Here is a 26,915-nt window from a genome sequence, read left to right on the forward strand (position 1 = left end):
TATGTATGTGTATATATATATATACACATATATATATATGAATATTATGCCCCCTAGATATTATGGAGTAGAATTAAAATTGTGAATGATTAAAATGAGTAAATTCTCACATGAAAATAATTAAGCATAAAGAAAGAATGGTGACTGCAGTTTGAGAATTCTCACTTTGCATTACTGCTTTTTGGCTGTGTTAAAGGAGTCCAATTCATGAACAGAAATGTAGGCCAGTGCTTCCAGGGAACTAGACATTGTCAGGGACAGTGCCTTATTTACTGGTATCCTCAGTACTTTTCACAGCAATGAGTGGGATAAACACATACTCAAAACTATTAGATTAATAAGCGAATGAATTAGCAGTTAAATATCTGCATTAAACAAGGATGCAAATTCTCAGAATACCATAAAACTTGATAGAGTTTCTAGGCCATCCCTGGAGAAGGTATCGTTTAATCCTAAGTGCAGCTTTTCCTTTGACACACTGGAACAGGGCTGCTGCCTCCGGCGACACACCGCACAAATTCAGTGAGCTGCATTCCATCTGAATGGAGCCCCTAGGGTTGGACAACAGAGCAGCCTGGCCATGAGAAATGCACCAGCTGCCTTTGGAGATCATCCAAAGGTTCCACTTGGACTGCCCCACCCAACCCCACTCCTCAGTTGCCTTGAAATTCAAAGAAAGTGCGTTTTTCATTGATTCCCTCAATACCCACCAACATCTAGGCAGATTCTAGTCATTCCTGCTGGCTGGCCACTATTTTAAAGCACAAGATAAATATCATATCACGTAAACCCTAAAAAATCTTTTAGGATATGTCCTATGTGGTAGTTAACTAGTAGATTGCCAGAGTTCCTCACACCTGGCCCCCTTCTCCCTACTGGACCTCCAGCAAGATTTCCTACCCCCTTGGAATTAGGTGGAGCCACAAGACCAGACTGGCCAAAGTGCTATAAGCATGAGAGATGCACCTTCCCAGCCTGGCATTTAAGGACAGCTGTCAGTTCTATCCAATCTCTCTTTTCTGCCAAGGTGACCTGGAAACTGTGTGTTGTTATGGTGGCATCATAAAATGTTGGTGGCTTTGTCCACCACAAAATCTAGCTGACCAGCACTGAACATGTCATGTCAGCAAAAAAAATCCTTTCTGTGGTAAGCTTCTGAGATGCCAGTATCAACGATTTACCCAGCATACTCAGTATAGCCTATCCTGTCCTGATACATCTGATGTGAGAAAACATCAAATGTACAGGGTATAGAAAGAAAAACTAGGTCAGTCATGTTTTCACTTGTTAAGTTTTATTCCAATTAACAGGGTCATCCACTAACAATGGAACATCCAATTTCCACAAATGAACTTCTGGAAAACTGGTTCTTGTATGATTACAAGCCCCAGAAATGAATGGCCACAGTACTATTCTCACAAGATTTATTTAAATTCTTGGTTCAAGTTATTGATATTGAAGAATTGAAACATGGCCACAGCATTGCTTCAGAAAAGGAACTGAGAACTTTGATGCAACATACTTTTCCTAGCATTATGACTTCAAAGTGAGAGCTATCCAGAGCTCCAGAAGGAATGACCTCTTGGTCTCAATTCTTCTGAAATCCTGTAGGTGTCTGAGTTCTCTATATTTGGTTTTCTATAGCAAACATGAAGATTGTCTCTTTTTTTGAGGCTAAGAGGGGAATATAATTTTACACAGAAAACAATTTAGGATGTCAAGGTTAATGACCAATGAGAAAACTGTAAGTAATAGCCATTTAAGCAGATCTGAGAGTTCTAACAAGTCTCATGATGAAATGCATGTCTAACACCTAACTCTCCCAACAACAGTTCGTAAGTAATTTGGTTTAAATAGATGAATAACAATCCTGAAAGATCCATGGTTCTCTGTCAAAATTATCCAGGCTTTAAAAACCTCAGTGGCCCTATTGCTAGATACAGACCTATGTGACGCAAGCCATTGGAATGAAAAAATGAAGAGAAGAACAATCATTAAATTGTTTGCTCTATCTCAAATTCGTTGAGCTGTTTGTACTCAATGGAGGGTATTGGCTGCATTATCTAAAACATACTGGAGTTAATAAAAGGAGAAGACCACAAGCAACAGTAAATACTTAAGTTTGAAGAATCAGGATCAAAACATGACCAACCTTGTGAAATGCTTCACTATGTTCCATCACAGTTGTGGTTTTAAGTAATTAGAGGATAGGAACTAGCCTTCTTCATCTTTCTATCTCACAGTGTTTACACGATGCTGAAGATATGCAGCTCAATAAAATCGGTAAACTTTCTCCAGAGTCAGTAGCAAATTATACTTACAGCAAAAGAAGAAAGTTGTAGTTACTATAAATCACATCTAGAATTGCCAAATAAATGAGAGCACAGGTTCACATGTGATTTAGTGAGAAAGCATTTCAATACGGCAGGTATTTGGGGGTCAGCTGTCAGGAGTGTGCATGGAATGATTTTCAAGAAGATGGAAGGATTAGGAGGATGCCCTGCACTCTCTGGGAAGCCACACGTAGAGTGATGTCAGTGGGAAAAGCAAAGTAAGGACCTCCAAAAGCTCTGTTCCTCCAAAACAGCAATGAGAACACTGGCAAAGGTTGTCAAAATCAACTATTTCCAAAATAGAACTCTGTAAAAGAACTAAAGGCTTGCAACAATATGAGGCATGTTTATTCAAGAAATACAGTTGAATGTTGGTAAGAAAAGTTAGCCTTGTGGCATTTTACCTGCCCCATTCCCATCCCTCCCTCATTGACTCTGTGGCAGTCTTGAAAACCAAGAGCCCGACAATCACAATGAAAACCAGCATCCTAGCATCAATTATAGGGATACAATAGGTTTGGAGTTTCCCAAAAGCCCCATCCCCAAAGAACTGTCACTATTTGCTCTGTCTAGAAGTTCCCTAGAAAATCCCACTCCCAGGGTGGGACCTAAGAGCTCACTTTTACAATCTATTTGACCTAAGAGCTCACTCACTGGAAACAGATTGTTTTTTTCCCCAGGGCGTATGTTGAAAATAATCAGTGGCAACTGTTTAACATCTCAGCTGTTTGTGGCAGCAATAACAGTCAGGGCTATGAAGAAGGTTTGCAAAAAACTTAAAAGGAAAGCTGAAGAACGAGATGCCCATAGGGGATTTTGAAAAACTAACATATTCCTGGGAATCTAGATGCCATACACATTTGTAGGATTGTCTGCATGACCAAGAAAGACACGAGAAGGACCTAAGCTCTCATCTCTGACTGACCTTAAGGCTTACACAAGCAGGAAGTGAAGGCAATGGAAAAGTTGTAAACTGCCTGCTGGAGCATTGAAGGCATGCCTGCAAACACACAAAGAGCCTCTTGGCAAAGGCAGGGGAATTATTGGTTTAAGGCAATTAATGAAGTCTCTGTCAAGGCACTAGCTGCCCACCAATCTAACCAAGCACAGACTTCGGTGGCCACACATGACAAAGAATACAGACTTTACAGAATTAGTTCAGGAAAGTCACTAAACAAACAGCAACAACAACAACAAGTACAGGCATACCTCGTTTTATTGTACTTCACTTTGTTGCACTTCACAGATACTGCGGTTTTTACAAATTCTGGCAATCCTGTGTTGAACAAGTCGATATGCCACATTTTTCCAATATCACTTGTTCATTTTGCATCTCTTGTCACATTTTAGTAATTTTCACAATATTTCAAACTTTTTCATTATTATTATATTTGTTATGGTGAGGTGTGGTAGTAATCTTTGATGTTACTATTGTAATTGGTTTGGGGCACCACAAATCACACCAGAGAAGATGGTAAACTTAATTGATAAATGTTGTGTGTTCTGACTGCTCCACTGACCAGCCATTCCCCCATCTCTCTCCCCTCTCCGTGGGCCTCCCAATTCCTTGAGACATAATGATATTGAAATCAGGTCAATTAGTAAACCTAAAATGACCTCTAGGTGTTCAAGTGAAAGTAAGAGTCACATGTCTCTCACTTTAAATCAAAAGCTAGAATGATGAAGCTTAGTGAGGAAGGCGTTTGAGAACCAAGATAAGCCCAAAGCTAGGCCTCCTGCACCAAATAGTTAGCCAAGTTGTGAACGTAAAGGAAAAGTTCTTGAAGGAAATTAAATGTGCCACTCCAGTGAAGACACAAATGATAAGAAAGCAAAACATGCTTATTGCTGATATGGAAAAAGTTTTAGCGGTCTGGATAGATAAAACCAGCCACAACATTCCCTTAAGCCAAAGCCTAATCTAGAGTAAGGTGCTAACTCTCTGCAATTCTATGAAGGCTAAGATAGATGAGGAAGATGCAGAAGAAAAGTTTGAAGCTAGCAGAGGTTGGTTCATGAGGTGTAAGGAAAAATGCCATCTCCATAACATAAAAGTACAAGGTGAAGCAGCAAGTGCTGATATAGAAGCTGCAGCAAGTTATCCAGAAGATCTAGCTAAGATAATTAATGAAGGTGGCTACACTAAACAACAGATTTTCAATGTAGATGAAACAGCCTTGTATTGGAAGAAGATGCCATCTAGGATTTTCATAGCTAGAGAGGAGAAGTCAATGACTGGCTTCAAAGCTTCAAAGGACATGCTGACTCTCTTGATAGAGGCTAATGCAGCTGGTGACATTAAATTGAAGCCAATGCTCATTTATTATTCCAAAAATCCTAAGACCTTTAAGAATTATGCTAAATCTACTCTGCCTGTGCTCTATAAATGGAATAACAAAGCCTGGATGACAACACAGCTGTTTACAGCATGGTTTACTGAATATTTTAAACCTACTGTTGCGACCTAATGCTCAGAAAAAAAAGATTTCTTTCAAAGTAATATTGCTCCTTAACAAGGCAGCTTGTCATCCAAGAGCTCTGATGGAGATGTACAATGAGATGAATGTTTTTATACCTGTTAACCCAACATCCACTCTGCAGCCCATGGATCAAGGACTAATTTTGTCTTTAAAGTCTTATTATTTAAGAAATACATCTTGTAAGGCTATAGCTGCCAGAGATAGTGATTCCTCTGATGGATCTGGGCAAAGTAAACTGAAAACCTTCTGGTAAGGATTCACCATTCTAGATGCCATTAAGAACATTTGTGATTCATGCGAAGACATTAAAATATTAACATTAACAGAAGTTTGCAAGAAGTTGATTCCAACTCTCAGGGATGACTTTGAGGGGTTCAAGACCTGAGTGGATGAAGTAACTGCAGATGTGGTAGAAATAGCAAGAGAAATAGAATTAGAATTGGAACCTGAACATGTGACTGAATTCCTGCAATCTCATAATAAAACTTAATGGATGTGGAGTTGATTCTTATGAATGAGCAAAGAAAGTGCTTTCTTGAGAAGGAAAGTATTCCTGGCAAGATGCTGTGAAGACTGTTGAAATGACAACAAAGAATTTAGAATATTATATAAACTTAGGTGATAGAGCAGCAGCAGGGTTTTAGAGGATTGATTCCAATTTTGAAAGAAGTTCTACTGTGGGTAAAATGCTATCAAACACCATTGCATGCTACAGAGAAATTATTCATGAAAGGAAAGATCCATCAATGCAGCAAACTTAATTGTTGTCTTATTTTCTGAAATTGCCACAGCTACCCCAACCTTCAGCAACCACCACCCTTGTGAGTCAGCAGCCATCAACCTTGAGGTGAGACCCTCCACCAGCAAAAATATTATGACTTGCTACAGGCTCAGATGATGGTTATCATTTTTTAGCAATAAAGTGTTTTTTAATTAAGTTACGTACATTGTTTTTTTAAACATAATGCTATTGCACACTTAATAAGACTACAATATAGTATAAACATAACTTCTATATGCACTGGAAAACCAAAAAGTTCATTTGACTTGCCTTATTGTGATATTTAATTTATTGTGGTAATCTGGCCAAACCCACAATATCTCTGAGGTATGCCTGAAGCAACAATAACAAATGCTGTGAAGAGGAAATCTGATTTCCAGAGTTGCCATATTATGTTATTTTAAACATCCAGCTTCAACAACAACTACCAAAAAGTAGAGGAAAAAAGCCCAACAACTCATACAAAGAAATAAGAAAATATGGCTCACACAGAGGGCGAAAAGAGCAGTAAATAGTAAATGTCCCTGAGAAAGCCCAGACATTGGACATACCAGATAGAGACTTTAAATCATATTTTAAATATGTTTAAGGGACTAAAGGAAAGTATGATAACTTCATCTCACAAAATAAGAATTTTAAAAAAGAAAAAGATGTCACAAAAAAAGAAATAATAAATATTCTGGAGTTGAAAAGTACAATAATTCAAATTTTAAAATTTACTAAAGGGGCTTAACAGCAGATTTTAGCTGGCAGAAGAAAGAATTGGCAAGCTTGAAAATAGGTCAGTTTAGATTATCTGCTCTAAGAAACAGAAAGAAAAAAAAGGAATGATGCAAAATGAAGAGAGCCTCAGAAATCTTTAGGACACTATAAAGTGTATCAACATACACATAACAGGAGTCCCAGAAAGAGGAGAGAGAGGTAAAGAAGTAGAAAAAGACATTTTAACAAATACTGACCAAAAACTTTTCAAATTTGATGAAAAACTTCCAAGAAGCTCAATGAAATCCAAATAGGATAAATTCAAAGAAATCTACACCTAGATATGTAAAAATCAAACTATTAAAAGACAAAGAGAGAATTTTGAATACAGTGTGAGAAAAGTTAACTCATTATGTACAAGGGATACTCAGTAAGATTAACAGATGGTTTTGCATCAGAAACCTTAAAGAGGCTAGATGGCACTGGGATAGCATTGTGAAAATTAATAAGGGAAACCTCAACTAAAATTATAGTCAGGAAGGCCTGTAGAGGGAGCTCTCACACCCTACCACTCATTGTTGATTACCCTAAACAGGAAGAGATATACCTTGCATCTCCAATGGGAAGCTGGATATTAATTTACTACCCTAGCAGGAAGAAGGAAGAATTTCTTCTTGCCCAGCAACAAGCCCAGCCGATGGAAAATGTTGCAGCTCAGCCAATGAGGAACCATCGCCACCCAGAACTCTTACTCTCCTCCAGTGAACTTTCACTCAGAACAGTCCCTCCCAACTGCCCTTTTTTATCTGGGGAAAAAGGAACTCCGCTCTGTTGTTCTCTAGATTTGCCTATGGTCCACCATAGCTTGCATTTCCTGAACTGTAACTCCTCTGGCTACTCCTGAATAAACTCATTTTTCTGGTAAGGTCACTGGCCATTTTATTTTAAAGTTGATAGCATATTCAAAATGCTAAAAAATAAGAAGATAAACCAAGAATTTTATATACAGCCAAATTATCAATCAAAAACAAAGGAAAAATTAACATATTCCCAGATAAATAAAAGCTAAGAAAATGTATTGCTTCCATAGCAGAAATACCAAAGGGAATCTGTGAGGTTGAAATAAAAGGACATTGGACAGTAACTCAAATCCACATAAAAAAAAATAAAGAATACTAATAAATGTAACATATAGGTAAATATAGACAGTATAAATGTAATTTTTGTTTATAACATTTTTCTTATGTGATTTAAAAAATGACAGCACAGGAAATAATTATAAAACTGTGTTGATGTCATATAGTGTACAAAGATGTAATTGGTATGACAATAATATCACAAAAGAAGGAGAGGGAACAGAGCTATATAACAGGAAAGTCTTCACAAAGTATTAAAATTAAGTTGGTATTAATCTTAACTACATTGTTATAAATTAAGATGTTAATTATAATCCCCAGGGCAATCACTAAGAAAAATAACTCAAAAATTTAGAGTAATAGGGAATTAAAATGGTACATTCAAAAATTTCTATTTAGCAGAAAAGAAGACAGTAGCTGAGGAATAGAGGTACAAAAATTATGACATATAGAAAACAAATAGCAAAATAGCAGACTAACTCCTACCATATCAATAATTACATTGAATAAAAGGATTAAACACTCAAATCAAAAGGCATAGATTAGCAAAATGGATTTTAAAAAACATGATCCAAGTATATGTTGTCTCTAAGAGATTCACTTTAGAGTCTAAAACACAAATAAGTGATAAGTAAAAGGATAAAAAGATATACCATGTAAGCCATAACCAAAATAAAACGGGAGTGGCTATACTAATACCTGATAAAAATGGATTTCCAGACAAAAGAAATTGTTACTAGAGACATTTTATAATGATTAAATGGTCAGTTCATCAAGGAGAACTAACAATTATAAACATATACGCACCTAACAAGAGAGCTTCAAAATACATGAAGTGAAACTGACGGAACTGATGGGAACCCCAGATAATCCAACAATAATAACTGGAGACTTCAGTACCCCACTTTCAATGATGGACAGAACAACTAGAGAGAAGACCAACAAAGAAATAGAAGACTGGGCCAGCCCCAGTGGCCTGGTGGTTCAGTTCAGCACATTCCACTTCAGCTGCCCAAGTTTGATTCTTTGGCATGGACTCACCACTTGTCAGTGGCCATGCTGTGGTGGCAGCCCACATCCAAAATAGAGGAAGATTTGCAACAGATGGTAGCTCAGGGCGAATCTTCCTCAAGGAAAAAAGGAGGATTGGTGATGGATGTTAGCTCAGGGCAAATCTTCTTCAGCAAAAAAATGAATAAATGAAAGAAATAGAAGACTTGAACAATGCTGTAAAACAACTAGCCTTAATAGACACCTATAGAATACTCCATCAAACGACAGAATAGACATTTTTCTCAAATGCATATGGGACACTCTCCAGAATAGACCATATGTTAGTCTACAAAATAGGTCTTACTAAATTTAAGAGGATTTAAATCATGCTAAGTATGGTCTCTGACCACAGTTGGAAGTGAATAAGTGGTATGGTGTCAAGATGGCAGCATAGGCAGACTCTGAACTCACCTCCTCCCACAGACACAACAGATTCATAACTACTTTTGGAACAATTATCCCTGAGAGAAAACTGAAAGCCAGATAAAAAGAACCCCCACAACTAGGACAGTGCTGACTGAGGTGGAAGAGGCAGAAAAGCCACATTTGAGCCTCGACACTTTACAGTCGGTTGGGAGCAATATTAAGGTATGAAGCCTTCCCTAGAGGGGTGGAGAATCTGAGCCATGGAGCATTACCACAATAAGCAGCCTTTGGACTCAGCACAACTGAGACAAGTGTCATAATATCTGGCTTTGCTGGCTATTAACTACAACAAGGGAATCCCCACAGAAAAGCCATCAGACATAAGGGGAAAAAAGCCTGCTCTTAAAGAGCCCATGCACAAATTCACCCATTTTGGAAAGCAACCTAAAATCACCAGAAAGAAATGTGTACAGTTCTTTGGTGAAAAGAGATTCACTTGATAGGCTCTGGGTGCATCTTGGTGAGAGGTGAGACCTCTCCAGGGATTGAGACATTGGTGGCAGCCATCTTGTGACCTAGGATAGGTGTGTTGACACAGATGCCATTGGAGTTCTTCCCCTAGCCTCTTAGCCCAGGTCGGCCCCATCCTCTAGAGTATGGATTCAATCCAGCCCAGGCAAGGCCGGCAACCCACCCTAGGGACTGGCCCCACACAACAGCAAGCCCTCGGGCAACTACTGGGCTGGGATAGGCTGGGTACCTGGAACCTTTGCCCTTGGGCAAGTGGTCTGCCTCTGCAGGGCAGTGCCTGCAAGAGGGGCGGGTCTGTGTTGGTGGAGTCTGTGGTGTCTCTGCAGTAGAGTGACTGGGTCTACTTCAGTGGGTCGGATGCACACATGAGGCAGGACAGTGTTGATAGGGGTGTGCTCCTGCAGGTGGTGGGGCTTGTCAACTGCAACAGACTTGTGCTTCTCAAACAGCAACATAGAGGATTGGCCCCAGCTTCCAAAGCCTGAAACAACTGGATGCCCCCATGACTGGGCACAGCACCACTCAGCTGCAATCCTGAGGGAGTTGACAACAGCCTTGCAGGCCAGAGGCCTACAGCAATTGTAAGCACTTGAGGCTAGCAACCAGCCACACTGGGGGCCTAAACACTTAACAGAAAAATTTCAACAGTAACATGCCAGTAGATCTTTCAGCCAAGTGTTCTGGGGTTCCTCCTGCCCAACAATGACTGAAGGGCCCACAGCAGCCACCTACAGCTGAGCATTACAATCAGCTGGCCAGCGGGACAGCCGAGCCTCCCTGAGCACCTGCAGCAAGAGCAACCCTGCCAAACAGAAGGACACACATGGCTCACACAGGATACTACTGGAACATTTGGAACTAGTGATGAGAGGCAAGCACACTGCTGGGTCTCATAAGGCATCTCTTACACAAGGCCACCTCTCCATGATCAGATGTAGCTGATCTACCTAATACATAGATGTAAGCACAGAGAAACAGGCAAAATGAGGAGACAAAGGAATATGTTCAAAGTTAGGAAACAGCAAAAAAAAAAACAGAAGAAGAACTAAATAAAACAGAAATAAACAATCTACCTGACAAAGAGTACAAACTAATAGCCATAAGAGTGCTCACTGATCTTGGGAGAAGAATGAATGAACTCAGTGAGAACTTCAACAAATAACTGGAAACCATAAAAAAGAACTAATCAGAAATGAATGCAATACTGAATATGAAAAATTCACTAGAGGGACTTAATAGCAGAGTAGATTATACAGAAGAATGGATCACCAAGCTGGATGAAAGACTAGAGGAAGTCACCGAAGCTGAACAGACAAAAGAAAAAAGAATTAAAAAGAACAAGGACAGTCTAAGGAACCTCTGGGACACATTAAGCACACTAACATCTGTATTATATGTGTCCCAGGAGAAGAAAGAGACAGAGGGGCATAGAATCTCTCTGAAGAAATAATAGCTGAAAATATTCCTAACCTAAGGAAGGAAACAGACATCCATGGACAGGAAGCACTGAGAACATCAAAAAAAATAAACCGAAAGAGGCCCACACCAAGACACATTATAATTAAAATGTCAAGAGTTAAAGATAAAGGTAGAATCCTAAAAGCCACAAGCGAAAGGCAATAAGTTATATACAAAAGAAACCCCATAAGGCTATCAGCTGACTTCTCAGCAGAAACTTTACAGGCTATAAGGGAGTGGCACAATATATTTAAAGTGCTGAAAGGAAAAAACCTTCAGCCAAGAATATTCTACCCAGCAAGGTTATCATTCAGAATGGAAGGAGAGATAAAGAGTCTCCCAGAGAATCAAAAACTAAATGAGTTTGTCACAAAGAAACCAGCCTTACAAGAAATGCAAAAGGCACTTATTTAAGGGAAAAAGAGAAGACCACAAACAGGAATAAGAAAATTCTTTTGAAAAAATAATAAAATCACTGGTAAAGGCAAATATATGGTAAAGGAAGTAGATCTACGATATATGAAGGTCAAAAGACAAAAGTACTAAAATTGGCTATTTATGTGATAAGAGCATAATGGATACACATGCACAAAAAAAGAGGTTAGATATTATTTCAAAAACAAAAACGTGGGAGGAGGAGAGTAAAAGAGTAGAGCTTTTAGCAAGAGGTCAAAGTTAAGAGACCATCAACTTACTATAGATTGCTATATACATAGATCATTATATATGAACCTCATGGTAATCACAAACCAGAAACCTATAATAAATAAGTAAACAAGTAAGAGAAAGGAACCCAAACATAATGCTAAAGAAAGCCATCAAACCACAAAGGAAGAGAGCAAGAGAAGAAGAAAGGAATGGAGAAGAACTACTAGAACACCCATAAAAAAGTAACAAAATAGTAACAAGTACATTCTTATTAATAGCTACTTTAAATATCAACGGACTAAATGCTCCAATCAAAAGGCATAGGGTGGCCAATAGGATAAAAAAACAAAACTCATATATATGCTGCAACACACTTCAGACTTAAAGACACTCACAAACTGAAAGTGAAGGGATGGAAAAAGATACTCCATGAAAATGGCAAAGACAAGAAAGCTGGGGTAGCAATACTTATATGAGACAAAACAGACTTTAAAACAAAAAGTGTAATGAGACAAAGAAGGGCACTACATAATGATAAAGGGAATAATCCAATAAGAGGATATAACATTTGTAAATATTATGCAGCCAACATAGAAGGACCTAAATATATAAAGCAACTATTAATAGACATAAAAGGAGAAATAGATAGCAACACAACAATAGTAGGACTTTAACACTCCACTTACACCAACAGATAGATCACCCAAACAGAAGAACAATAAGGAAACATTGGCCTTAAACAACACATTAGACCAGATGGACTTAGTAGATATATACAGAACATTCCATCTAAAACCCACAGAATACACATTCTTTTCGAATGCACATGGAACATTCTCTAGGATAGATGACATATTAGGCCACAAAACAAGTCTCAATAAATTCAAGAAGATCAAAATAATACCAAGCATTTTTTCTTACCATAACGGTATGAAACTGGAAATCAACTATAGGAAGAAATTTCGAAAAGCCACAAATATGTGGAGATCAAACAAAATGCTACTGAACAACGATTGAGTCAATGAAGAAATCAAAGGAGAAATCAAAAAATACCTGGAGACAAATGCAAATGGAAATAGGACATGCCAAAATTTATGGGATACAGCAAAAGTGGTTCTAAGAGGTAAGTGTATAGCAATACAGGCCTACCTCAACAAACAAGAAAAATCTCAAATAAACAACACAACAATGCACCTAAAGGAGAAAGAAAAAGAAGAACAAATGAAACCCAAAGTCAGGAGAAGGAAGGAAATAATAAAAATCAGAGCAGAAATAAATGAAATAGAAACTAAAATAACAATAGAAAAAAAATCAATGAAACTAAGAGCTGGTTCTTTGAAAAGATAAACAAAATGTACAAACCTTTAGCTAGACTCACCAAGAAAAAAAGAAAGAAGTCTCAAATAAATAAAATCAGAAATGAAAGAGGAGAAATTACAACGGACACCTCAGAAATACAAAAGATTATAAGAGACTACTATGAAGCTATACAACAAATTGGATAATCTAGAAGAAATGGATAAATTCTTAGAATCATGTAACCTTCCAAAACAACCAAGAAGAAATAGAGAATTTGAATAGACCAATCACCAGTAAGGAGATCAAAACAGTAATCAAAACCCTTCCAAAAAATACAAGTCCAGGACTAGACAGCTTCCCTGGTGAATTCCACCAAACATTCAAAGAGGACTTAATGCCTATCTTTCTCAAACTCTTCCAAAAAACTGAAGAGGAGGGGAAGCTTCCTAACTCATTCTACAAGGCCAACATTAGGCTGATACCAAACCCAGACAACGACAATGAACACTGATGCAAAAATCCTCAACAAAATACTAGCAAATCAAATACAACAATACATTAAAAAGATCAGACACCATGATCAAGTGGGATTTATTCCAAGGATGCAGGGATGGTTCAACATCTGCAAATAAATCAACGTGATATATCACACTAACAAAATGAAGAATGAAAACCACATGATTATCTCAATAGAGGGAAAGAAAGCATTTGACAAGATACAGAATCTATTTCTTAAAAACTCTGAATAAAATGGGTACAGAAGGAAATAATCTCTACTTAATAAAGGCCATATATGACAAATCCACAGCATATATCATACTCAATGGAGAAAAACTATCCCTCTAAGAAAGTTATCCCTCTAAGAAGAGGAACCAGACAAGGGTGCCCACTTTCATCAGTTTTATTTAACATAGTATTCGAAGTCCTAGCCAGTGCAATCAGGCAAGAAAAAGAAATAAAAGGGATCCAAATTGGAAAGGAAGAAGCGAAGCTGTCACTATTTGCAGATGTTATAATTGTATATACAGAAAACTCTAAAGAATCCACTAAAAGACTTATAGAAATAATAAATGAATACAGTAAAGTTGCAGGATACAAAATCAATGTACAAAAATTGGTTGTGTTTCTATACACTAACAATGAAGTAGCAGAAAGAGAAATTAAGAGTACAATCCCATTTACAACTGCAACAAAAAGAATAAAATACCTAGGAATAAATTTAACCAAAGAAGTGAAAGACCTGTACACTGAAAACTATAAAACATTGTTGGAAAAATTGAAAAAGACACAAAGAAATGGAAAGATATTCCATGCTCTTGGATTGGAAGAATTAACATATTTAAAATGTCCATACTTCCTAAAGCAATCCACAGACTCAATGTAATCCCTATCAAAGTTCCAACAACATTTTTCACAGAAATAGAACAAAGAATCCTAAAAATTGTACGGAACAACAAAAGACCCTAAATAACCAAAGGAATCCTGAGAAAAAAGAACAAAGCTGGAGGCATCACCATCCCTGATTTCAAAATATACTACAAAGCTATAGTAATCAAACAGCATGGGACTGGCACAAAAACAGAGACACAGATCAATGGAACAGAATCAAGAGCCCAGAAATAAACCCACACATATATGGACAGTTAATTTTCAACAAGGGAGCAAAGAGTACACAATGGAGAAAGGAAAGTCTCTTCAATAAATGGCGTTGGGAAAACTGGACAGCCATATGCAAAAGAACGAAAGTACACCATTATCTTACACCAAACACAAAAATTAACTCAAAATGGATTAAAGACTTGAATGCAAGACCTGAAACCATAAAAATCCTAGAAGAAAACACAGGAAGTACACTCTGCAACATCAGTCTTAGGAACATATTTTCAAGTACTGTGTCTGACCTGGCAAGGGAAACAATAGAAAAAATAAACAAACGGGACTACATCAAACTAAAAAGTTTCTGCACAGCAAAGCAAATCATCAACAAAATGAAAAGACAATCTAACAACTGGGAGAAGACATTTGCAAACCATATATGTGTCAAGGGGTTAATATCCAAAATACATAAAGAATTCACACATCTCAACAACAAAAAAAAAACTAACCACCCAATTAAAAAAATGGGCAAAAGATCTGAACATTTTTCCAAAGAAGACATACAGATGGCCAATAGGCACATGAAAAGATGTTCAACATCACTAATTATTAGGGAAAGGCAAATCAGAAGTACAATGAGATTTCACCTTACATCCATCAGAATGGCTATAATTAACAAGACAAGAAATAACAAGTGTTGGAGAAGATGTGAGAAAGGGGAACTCTCATACACTGCTGGTGGTAGTGCAAACTGGTGCAGACACTATGGAAAACAGTAAGGAGATTCCTCAAAAAGTGAGAACTACCATATGATCCGTCTATTCCACTGCTGGGTAATTACCCAAAGAACATGAGAACACGAACACGTAATGGTATATGCACCCCTGTGTTCATTGTGGCATTATTCACAATAGCCAAGACTTGGAAGTAATCTAGGTGCCCATCAAGGGATGAAGGGATAAAGAAGATGTGGTAAATACACATAATGGAATACTACTCAGCCATTAAAAAGATGAAATCTTGCCATTTGTGACAACATGGATGGACCTTGAGGGTATTATGCTAAGGGAAGTCAGAGGAAGAAAGTCAAATACCACATGATCTTACTCATAAAGAGAAGATAAAAACAACAGCAAACAAACACATGGAGACAGAGATTGGATTGGGGGAAGCGGAGGGTGGAGGAGGGCAAAAGGGGTGACTTGGACGTGTATGGTGATAGGCTGGAATTAGTCTTCGGGTGGTGAACATGATGTAATCTACACAGAAATCGAAATATAATGATGTTCATCTGAAATCCATATAATGTTATAAACCAATGTTACCTCAACAAACACACACACGAAAGAAGGTTTTTACAAATTACAAAATTGCATAGAGTTAGGTAAGAAATACGTGCATAACTACTTAGGATTTCTTTTAATATTATGTTTTCTCTCAAATATTTAATTTTGATAATTATTTAAGATATATTCAAATGGATTAAAAATCAAAATGAAATAAAGAGTAAAGTCTCTCCTAATTTTCATGTTATTTATATTCATAAACTGTAAGATAAGAATAAAAATGCTGTTGCTCTGAAGTAAAAAAAAAAAAGAACACGATAAAAACTAGAAAGGGGCTATCTAGGGATTTAAATATTTTTATTATCAGGTTAACACAAACTGTACGTAACAATTGCCTCATATACTTTATATATAAATACATATTAGGGCTTTTTTCTATTATGCCACAGTCTTTTCAGTTAGAACTCCTAATTTCTTTTGAGGATTTTGTTAGCATTTTTGTTTCATTTATAATGACAGATCAGGTTTCCTGAATTTCTCTGTCCCTGGAGCTTTCCTCACTGTCTTCTCCATTTCTTGATGGAGACCCTCCACTGTCTCACTGTATCTGAGCCCAAATCATCCTTCCAACCCAGGTGAGTGTCATCAATCCCTTAAGTCTACTTTGAGGGCATACAAAGAAAAAGTCTTTCTCTGAGGGGTCATGGAGTCCTGGAAAGACCTCCAAAACTAGATCATCTCAGCGCTCACTGACTGGGTGATCGTGTGACTTAATCAAAGGTTCAGTTCCTCATCTGTTACTCATAGGCACTCACAGCATGATGCCATTAAACATCCAAATCCTTTGACTGACCCCAAGATTCAAATATCCTGTCCCCTCCACAGTTACAGCTCTTATTTGAAATTAATACACTGATGTTCTTGTTATAATGTACCATTTCACATTACCAGTCTATGTCTATGGTTAGACAACAGGTAGGCTAGAAGACAAATTCTTTTATTGGTCAAAGCAAAGTCTTCTTATTGTCAAATCCTCTCAGCCGTTAAAAAGAACAGATCCATTCTGTGGGCTGGTAAGTGTGCTCACTCAGAACAAGGACATTTCTGAACCACCTTCCCAGTGGGAAGGGTGCTGCTGACCTACCCATTGGGGCACCACCATCCAGTTGCCAGGCATATAGTACAGGCCACTGTAGGCCAATTTTTACTGTTTTTTATCAGAATTTCTACAAGGTTCACTTGCTTCCTAGTTTTTGCTCAACTTGTTCCATCTGGTTGAAATCTTTAATTTCATCCTCAACTTTTGAAATCCTACTCTTTTGTCAGAGGCCAAGTCAAATGATGCCTCTTCCAAGAGACATTTCTTTGCCTTTTCAGTGGGATGTGATCTCTTCTTCCTCCTCCCCTTCCTCCTGTTCTTCCACCTCCCCATCTTCCTCCCCCTCCTCCTCCTCCCTCTCTTCTTCTTTTTCCTCATCCTCCGTTTCCTTCCCCCCTAATTCTAGTTCTCTTTCATTTTAACACTTATCATAGTTTATCTGTACCTTGATTGTGAAGTTATCATATTTGTCTTTATAACTCGGTACACTTGCCCTGCCTCCGCATCAGACTCTGAGAACACTGAAGCTCTCAGTGTCTTAATCAACTGTGTAGTCCTCACTGCACCTCACATGAATCAATACAGATCTATCTCCCCTCTAGGATGGGAAACCTATGAGAGCAGTGACTTGGTCTTTATGTTCACCACTCTATCCCCAGTCCCTAGACCACCACCTGTGTTTGCTGTACAAATGTATGAATTGAATGATTGGCTAAATAAATGAATGATTTAATTGAAATGAATTACTTACTAGAAGTTAGAGCACCTAAGAAGCATATTAGGAAGTTTTGGGGATGTCTGTCCGGTTCACAATGACTCCCTTTCTCTAAGAACTCTAACTCTAGCCACTCCAGGCCATGTTTTACCATGTAGCCTCTCTCCCCCGGTCATAATTTCTGGTTTAGGAAAGGAAGCTAACCCAATTGGAGAGATAAGATTCTTCACCAGGAAATTAGGGTTTCAAACTAGCCTTTTCTCTCTGTGTGGTTGAAATTAAGATCCTATAAATCGGGAAATTAATGAAACCATCTCTACTCTGCTATGAGCAGAAGACAAGAAAATTGTCCACAGAGAAGCATGAGTCTATGAGAAGAGAATGGAGGGTGTTTAGAGGACAGGAGTATGCCCAATGTCTGGGTGCGTTTCTTCTTCCTATGCCTCCTCAGTGCCCATCATCCCTTGGAGTCTGACAGTTAGCACAGTATCATTCTAATAATCCCCTATTTTGCTTAGGACTGATCCAGCAGATTGCTTTATTGGTAGCCAAAAATACTTTCACAAAGACAATAGGATTGTTCAATAATAGGATACCAAAGGACACTGAGAACATCAGCAATTTCAAAACCATAATCAGGGAAAAAATTATAGAAAATTCTCTAAAACCAAAATCTAATCAAATATATTTTTAGAGAACCTAGGGGGACATTCTGTACTAATCAGCAAAGAAGGAAACCTAGAAAATTGCTAATCAAGGTTACAACTTTTAAGGCCAAAGATAACATTTTAAAGCCAGCTCACTGATTGTATAGTTTCATAATCACTTATCCATAATTCCGAAATATTAAAGTTCAGAAAAGCAAAATATTTTGTTTTATGTCAAAATTCAACAAAACCTGATTTGAACTGAAATGAGGCTATTTGTGGTCTTAATTTACCCCACCTTATATAAATACTCATGTTTTGCTGCAGAAATATTAATGTTGGGATGACACGGTCCTGGCCCTGAATCTCTTAGGGGGTGTTACATTAGATACAATTCAGTATGTCCACTGGATTGTCTTAGTAAAATACAGAGAAAAATATATGAGTTTTGGGGCTGGCCTGGTGGCACAATGGTTAAGTTTGCGTGCTCTGCTTTAGCAGCCCAGGGTTCACAGGTTCAGATCCCAAGTATGGACCTATGCAAGGCTCATCAAGCCATGCTGTGGCAGCATCCCATATACAAAATAGAGGAAGATGGGCATCAACGTTAGCTCAGGGCTAATCTTCCTTAGCAAAAAGAGGAATACTGGGAGCAGATGTTAGCTCAGGGCCAATCTTCCTTCCAATCTTCAGGGCTAATCAAAAAAAAAAAAGAAAGAAAATCTGAGTTTTGAAACATACTTGGCACCAACAGTTTCACATAGGGAGTGTGGGCCTACAGATGTAATAACTGAGCAAACGAGTTATTTCCTGTGTACATTATGAGGTAAAGATCCTTTCTTACACATTAGGGAATTATCTCTTTGCCAGATGCACATGAATTGTGACCATGGCCCTTATTCACTTTCCTTTCTTTACTTTGTTCTGCCTCTTGCACACCTTTGGGTCCCTAGGTGCTCTCTTGTCTCTGACCCGAAGCCTGTGGTAGTGGCCAGCTCTGTGTGGATGTGTCCTCATGCAGGTACACCCTGACTGAGTCTGCCCTTGAACCAATGCACCAACACCTGCTTCCCAACTGAGGCTTCTCTGTTGTGTGGCTTTTGTGCATGTACCAGCCAAATGCATGTACAAGTTGGCATTCCATAAGGAGAAACTTGGACCAATGGGCGATGGGAGCTTTTGGGTAAATGCTCCCTCTTTCTCCCATGCAACCCCATGGACAACCTGAGACACATTTCATACTTCTTATTAGACAATCCTATGGGATACAGCAACCAGAGGCCCATAATGTTGACCAGATGATAACGCAGCCTTATTTTGGCTCTCTTCCTTCACTACTCTGCTTCCCTATCCCTCACTTCTCTTCTCTGGGATCACAGTCCCCTATGAACAATCCACACACAAGACTTTGCCTGAGGCTTTGCTCTCTGGGGAACCCAGGCAGACTTAAACACATATGAAATTCTCACAATAATTAAGTTGGAATCAATAAGAACCAGCAAGAAGTTTTTTCATGCATTCCATAAACCTATATCTATAATACACTACATTGTATTATGTGATGTCACATTGTATTATATGGTGCATAATGTTATATTAGACTACCTTGTCATATGGCATCACATTGTGTTATATGATGTCACATGTGGCATGGTGCATGTTGTATGATGTGACATCACCTTGTGTTATATGACATCATGTTGTATTATGTTCGACTTATGCAGCACACCACATTCAAAACAGCACTTCACCAAAGACGAACAATCACATCTTTATTGGCTGAAGCCCTGGGAAGATCTTACATCGATTTTGCCCCTGTTCCCTCAGAAGAGTTACTGTAACTCTAAGGAAATTGTATTCCACTTAAAATATATGGTCGTCAAACTTTTCTCCTAGTCCACCTAACTTTTCAATCAGGGTGAATGTGAAAATATATGTATTTATTCCAGGATCCCCAGATAAAATTATTTGTCCATAAACCCTAACTGAAAACATAAGAAGATTTAAAAGCAAAAAAGAAATAAGCCCCTCAAGCAAAGATGCAATAACCACACAAAAACAGATGTTATAGCTTAGTAAAAAGTGTAAACTTCTCAGGCTAAAATAAAAAGTTTCACGGTAATCAAGATTTTTTAAAGTCCATATAGTTAAATACGTGACTTTAAATTTTAAACATATTGTCATTTATAAAAAGATCACTGCCAAATGCTAACAAAATTGCATGCAAACTCATATACTTTTTAGTTTTTAAAATGCATGCTATATTCTTTTAAAGTGGAATCTCAAATAAAATTAGAAACAAATAATAAACAAAATAATCTGTGAACACCCAAAAGAATTACCTAACAGAACCCCTCTACCCACAAGACACCAATTTTATTGTAGTTGTTCAATATTACTGATGACCATCTAACACTCTTATGGTGATTATAGGTTTACAATGTCAAAATTACATTATGTCTGCAGCAACAATTTCTAGATGGAACCCACCAAAAAAATTAAAATTCATGACATTTTTACCACTCTAGCTTTGGCATTCTTCGTTATTACACCAGGATTCTATGTGGATCAGCTCTCAGGTGTGGATAAAGAGTTTGTTAGAACATGTGAACTTAACCACTGTGCCACCGGGCCGGCCCCAAGAGCTCACTTTTGAAAGAAAACCATGGGTAAAGCTTTTGGTTAAAGAAAATACTCCTTGACACTACCTCAAATCTTTCTCATAAATGTATATTTTCATGTGAGGTGGGTTGTGGAAGTGGTTTTTGTTTTGTTTTCTTTTGAAAAAGGCCCCCATAGAGATAAATAGTTAAATCAGTAAGAAAAGTCTAAGGAACGTGGAAAACGTTGATGGAGAGTGGAAGGATGTGGGGGTTAACAAGCTATCTGGTTAGCTCAATGTGTAAGATGGCCATGTCTCAGGAGGGGTCAGGCCCTGCAACCTCGACACAGAGCTTAAGAAAGTGGGGAGTGAGAGCTGTAGTGCGGTGAAAGTAAGGGAAGAGAAACATACGGCAGCAGGTAGGAGAACAGGGTCTGCTGCCTGGGGAAAAGGGATGTACTGTAGAATAAGGAGGGGTGCTGTGTAGACCTGTTGTAATTCTCTGGCCCTTTCACAGTCTCTCATCTAATCATCACGTCAAGTTGCAAAAACTGCAGTACTGTGGCCTTGCTGATGTTACCTCCTGTTTCTTCTAGGGGTGCTTCTCAGGGAACGCTTTAAAGATCTGCTTATCAAGTATGATAAAGATGATAATATCTACTCTGTTCCATATCCCTTCTAATGTTAGACCCTGGAGGGCCTGAGGACCCATGGCACTGAGACAGCAGGGGCTGGAGATACATCTCCCTCTACCCTTCCTTCTCCAGAAAACAAAATGGAAGGTAATGCAGAAAGGCTTCCTTCTTCCTATCTTAGCCCTCCTCACCAGTGTCTGAGAACAAGCTTTGAAACCTTCCCTTCGGGACTGTGACATCAATTGCAAAGCCTATCAACAAAAGCGACCAAAAATTAGACTTACCGAGATCCAGATGAACACCAGGGACAAATGAATTGAGAAAGAACATGAAGATGACAAATCCCAACACCATCAGGCATTTGGCAAGCAGAATCCTGTTTGATATCCTGTGCTGTGAGAGAGGAAAACAGAACTCATTTACTTGATATAATCTTCTGATTCTTGCAAAGTGTCCATGATCCTACATGACTTGAATCACTACAAATTTCTCCTTATGACAAAAAATATAACATCTTGAACTCAAAAGAACGTGATAAGGTAATGCATTACAAGTAAAACTGTACAAACTTGGGATTACAGCATTCAAAATTTCTATGAAAAATAAACAGACTAAATTTAAAATACAGTACAATTCTTTTATAAAACACCTCACTAAATAGCTTTTCAAAATGACACAGAGATATTAAGGTGTTCCCAGCCCTATCACCAGTGTTAGGGGAGATGTTGGCAAAGCCATTGGGGAAACAACACACAACCTCCAGGGACCTGGCCCTTCAAGACACATGCATTTCCCCAGGTTCTGTGCACTCACAGCCTTTTAGTTCAACTTTCCATCCTAATTCACAAACCCCTGCTCATGGTAGCACTGAAGTTAACATGTTCTTGCTGAAGGCTTTTATCATGTCCTGTCACATAATACTCACAGGGACCCTATAAGGCACTTAGCAGTCCCTTAAGCACCAAGATGACACCCGTGGGAGCCTGCCTAGTCATTCAAGGGGTGAGGAGAGGTGCCAGAAGGCATGCTGTGCTATGCAGCATCTTCATTAACCTTGGAGTTGCAGACCTCCTTCCAGTGGTCCTGAGCCACAGGGCAAGATGGGGCAAGGTCCCCAAAGGGTGCAAAGGGCTACGGCTGTATGGGGCTGGGCAGGGAGTGAGGTCCCAACAAGCAAGCACAGATGGGAACAGGGTCATCCTGCCCCACCTTACCAGGTCCCTGTGCGAACCATGCTCTACCATGTGAACTGACAACTACACAGTCTCCTTTCATAAGTGTGATCCCAACAGCACATTTGTCTGTCTATGTCTATCTCTATCTAGAATTAGATATATATAGATATAGAGATATAGATATATAGATATAGATATAAATATAGATATGAGTATAGATATAGGTATAGATATGAATATAGACATGGACATAGGTATAGATATAAATACAGATACGGGAATGAGTGAGGGTATGGATAAGGACATAGGTATAGATATGGGTAGAGATAGAGATAAAAGTAGAGAGAGAGAGTACAGGTATAGGTATAGAGACAGAAAGATAGAGATAGAGAGATATATATTTTCTCTCGATTTCTCTGTCACACAGTTAAAGCTGCTGCCATAAAAACTACAAGCTATCCCTACGTGTCGCAGTGGCTCTGGCTGAAGCCCGTGGCCCCTACTCACAGGCCATGGGGGCCACCTCCTGAGCATCTGCCCCCTTTCCCCATGCACTGCCAAGGCTCATGGCTCAGCTGGCCCCCATTCATCTTCCCCTTCCCACCTCCAAGGAAGGCCAATTTTGCTAGATGAGTCCATGATGGAGAATTAGGGGGACAGGGCCATGGCACCTCTGTGGGTGTAAGGGGAGGTACTGCAAACCTTCCCTGGAGCCATGTTAATCACAGAAAGTGGGTATTATCGTGGCCATTCCCAGGATTGGAAATGGATGGAGCAGGCAGGTCAAAGAACATTCTAGCACTGCTTGGCTGGTATATGTGGAGATGATCCCAAGTTTGTGTTTATTTGTTATTTTAAGTGTCTGTCAAATTTTCTCCTTTTGACTCTCTGGGTTATCACAGTAAGAACTCTTAGATGCAATACAGGGCTATTGCCAAGCTCCTTACCTCTCCCTTCCACCTCTCCCCAATCCTTGTCTACTATGTACACAGAGAGGTACACAGTCTCTTCCCTAACTTGTAGACAGAACTACATGTTCTAGCAAGGCGGGAAGGGTCTGTATAAACCTGGGGCCCAGAAAAGTGTTGTAGCCACACCTTTCTTTCCTAACCCTAGCCATCTGAATGGGACAGAGATTGGGAAGAGAGACCCAAAGAACGTGTTACCCACCAAGACCCCACTGTCTAAATTTCCTTTAGAAAATGACAAAATGTTCCTATCAGGATTAAAGAGTAGGTATTCAATCTCTTCCTAGGAAAGAAACTACCCAGATTTGAAATTTCACAAAGATACAAATGACTCCCAGCAGATCTTGAGCAGAGCTCTCTCAGCTGGGAGAGGGACACTATGTGTCCTCAATGGGCTGAGAGAGTCCGCCAAAGCATGAAAATGAACTAAAGGACCCAAAATGAGCTTTGCCCCTAGAAGGAAGAGCCATATGATAGAACACACACACACCCCATCTCTGCCCCTAAAGCTGTTCATCTCACATAGCCTCTCCATCTTGGCCTCCATCTGCTCACCATACAGTGGGAACCACGGCCCTACCTTTCAGGAACAGTGAGGGCTGCAGGAGTCTCAGGTACAGCCAACCTGTCCTGCAGTCACATTAACCATAGAAGGGGTCACCCTATCTTAAAGAGAACATAAAAACTTTAACTTTCAACTTCTGGAGAAAATAAGCCTAGCATGTCTAGAAATGATTTTCCCCATTAACTCCTGGAAATAACATATGTCTTGTATACAACTACAGGAATAAAAAGATAAACGACTTCCAGTAGTAACTTCATATGAAACAAAGAAAAAGAATCACTCTCTTCTTCAAGAGGTGAGTCAGAAATCCCTGAGAAAAGAAACCATGATACCTTTTTTTGTAGCTCCTGGATATTGGTCTCCCAATTTTTATCTTCTTGTGAGATTTGTCTAAAAGAGAAAAGGGCAGACTCACTATTTTCCTAGTGATATCACGCAGTGAGATCAGCAGAGTGGCAGTCAGCAGCATGTTTAGCAGGGGCTCCGGGCCCAGACGCCATCCACTATGTGACACCTTATGCAGCCACGTAATGGGGCACTCCAGTCATAGAAGGTGCCCAGTGGAGCTGGGTTTATAGATTTTGAAAGATGCTCACTCCATATTTCCAAAGAAAAATAATACACGAAATGACTGGAATGTTTAATGAAGTGTGTGCAAGTATACGTGTGAGCATGAGCACAGGACACATCACGAAGAAATACTGGCCAAAGTGTGACTAAGGGGAATGGCCAAAAGCCACCTTTGTTCTCCTCTTTTCACTTTCTACTTTTCTCATTTTGTTTTTCAAAATGAGGATATGTTACCATTACAACTAAACTCATCAAAAGAAAAAACAGTGAAAGAAATGCCACTTGCTTTAGTGGCAACTTTTATCAATTGAAAATCAATTTTGAAGCTCTTTCATGTCCTCCTCCTCCCTCTTCTGGTCGTGGTACCTTCCCATCTCTGTTTCAGTCCCCTCATTGGTTCCAACTGGCCTTTTATTTTTAACTTTTTCTATCAGCCCATCTTTACTGCTTTATTTTTTCCCCCACCAATTAGGGAAAAGAAGCTGTTGTGGGGGGGGGGAGGCGGGGGGCCGGGGGGGGGGAATTTAGTTTTAATGAGCACTCACGTGTAGTAAGTGTCAAAGGTAGCTGACCACACAGACCTAAAGGGAATCACGGGAGACCCAGGCAAATGATTCTGAGGACGATTTGTTAAAAGAAAATGTGGAAACAAGACTAGCAGAGTTAGCACTTGCCTTAGATTGCCCTCATTCTAATCTGTTCCTCAGTGATGTGTGGCCTTGTGAAGCCACTGCCCTCTCTGGGCCCCAGTTTCCTTCTCTGTGATCCACACAGCACAGGATGAGCTGGCAGAAACTTGGTGAATCTCTGAGCCCACATGTTTCTTCACATTTGTAACCTTGAGATACACTCAATATATCTTTAACACCCCAGACCAGATGAAGCTCGCTGAAACTTGAAGGTCAGTAGGTTAAATACATTCAGGGAAATTTACTTCTGCATCTTTAATTTACAAAGTTTCTACTTTTAAGATCCATGCATGTTATTGAAGTTGGTCATTCTGTCCCCAGCCTGCAACTCAGGGCCTTCCTATAGCCTGAGGACACCAGGTCCTGCTTCTCCAGCATCTCAGAGGGTGGAGGTGGGTCCTGGGCTGGGATTGAGCTGATGCTGCTGAGAGAGCACCTCACCCTGGGCTGCATCTCTGAATACAGCAAGTCTCCACATGCTCGCCTTCTCCCTCCACTAACAGACCAGGCCGGGAGACAGCCATGCTGTGTGACCTTCCAGAGTCGGTGCTGGCCCTGCACCTGGTTCCTCCTCAGCCTGATTGCCCACTCTCTGGAAACGCAGGGCTGGTTTCAGCAAACTGCAACGTGTAAGATCATCCTCACTGCATTCACGAGGATTCACATTTCCCCTTGCCTTGACAGACTTCTCATCTCCACCCAGTTCCCAACTCCGTTGCAGGAATGCCTCAGTGTCCCCAAGGATCAGGCCCCTGCTTTTCCTGTCAGCGCTTTCAGGGTGAAGACAGGCTGGGACTCAGCACTTCGTCCAAGTCGGGAGGAAAATCTCACCAACTTGTTGGTTCCCTTTATGTCTCAGCTTTGATTAAAACCAAATTCCAGAAAGTGAATTGAGTAGGACTCAGGTGTTCTTTGAGCTCCCTGAAAATCAAATACTGAGAGAATATTTTGTTAAATTAGCTTGTTATATTAACTGTTTTTGATTCTTGTTATGCAACAATCATTACATGCAGAGGTGTGACAGGCAGCAGCTGAGTGTGGAATCAATCCCCAGCATCACTCTTTCCTAGCTGTATAATCCCGGGCAAGTTGTTCAAATTCTCTGAGCCTCAGCTTTCTCACCATTCCAGAGAGCTAAGGGAGGGTTGGATAAAATAATGCCCCACAAGAGGCTTAGCACAGTGTATGGCATCCAAACTTACTCATTGGCATGCAGCCAGCATTACTATTTTGCAGTACCATAGAGTACTCTGAAGAACAGTGAATTTAACTCGATTTGTACACTGTATGACATTGGGACACTACTGGGGTGGTAGTAAATAGGTTGTTGACACAATCCAACCATTGAGCACAACTGTTAAAGACGAGAACCACTTTTGTAAAGCAAGTGGCCCAAGCAGCCCGGCCTGATACCTGCGGAAGGTGTGCAGCCTGCAGGCCAGCAGGCGCTCCAGTGCCAGCACCTTCCCCAGGAGCAGGTCACGCACCGCCGTCTCCTCACGGCTGGCTGGGCTGATGCGCTGCGCAGTCAGGCGCCAGACGTGGATCTCGTGCTTCAGTTCTGTAGGAAAAGAAAGGCAA

At 39.6% G+C, this 26,915-nt stretch overlaps 1 protein-coding gene across 5 annotated transcripts in view; it reads right to left on the bottom strand.

Moving 5' to 3' along the window:
* Nucleotides 1-26,915, bottom strand: part of OCA2 (OCA2 melanosomal transmembrane protein) — a 361,224-nt gene that overhangs the window by 193,947 nt on the left and 140,362 nt on the right. For 4 of the 5 annotated variants that reach the window (XR_011498067.1, XR_011498069.1, XM_044763429.2 and 1 more), the window contains 3 exons: nt 26,748-26,895; nt 24,408-24,465; nt 21,652-21,760 (listed from right to left, as the gene is read on the bottom strand). Coding sequence is in view for 3 of the 5 variants with exons in the window: in XM_044763429.2 (XP_044619364.1) it covers nt 21,652-21,760; nt 24,408-24,465; nt 26,748-26,895 (315 nt within the window). In the remaining 2 variants the exon portion in view is untranslated. Of the gene's footprint in view, nt 1-18,647; nt 18,826-21,651; nt 21,761-24,407; nt 24,466-26,747; nt 26,896-26,915 lie in introns of those variants that run through there. The other variant, XM_070497112.1, reaches the window with a different exon arrangement.

This window comes from Equus asinus, chromosome 2, assembly GCF_041296235.1.
Source record: "Equus asinus isolate D_3611 breed Donkey chromosome 2, EquAss-T2T_v2, whole genome shotgun sequence".
Lineage (NCBI taxonomy): Eukaryota > Metazoa > Chordata > Mammalia > Perissodactyla > Equidae > Equus > Equus asinus.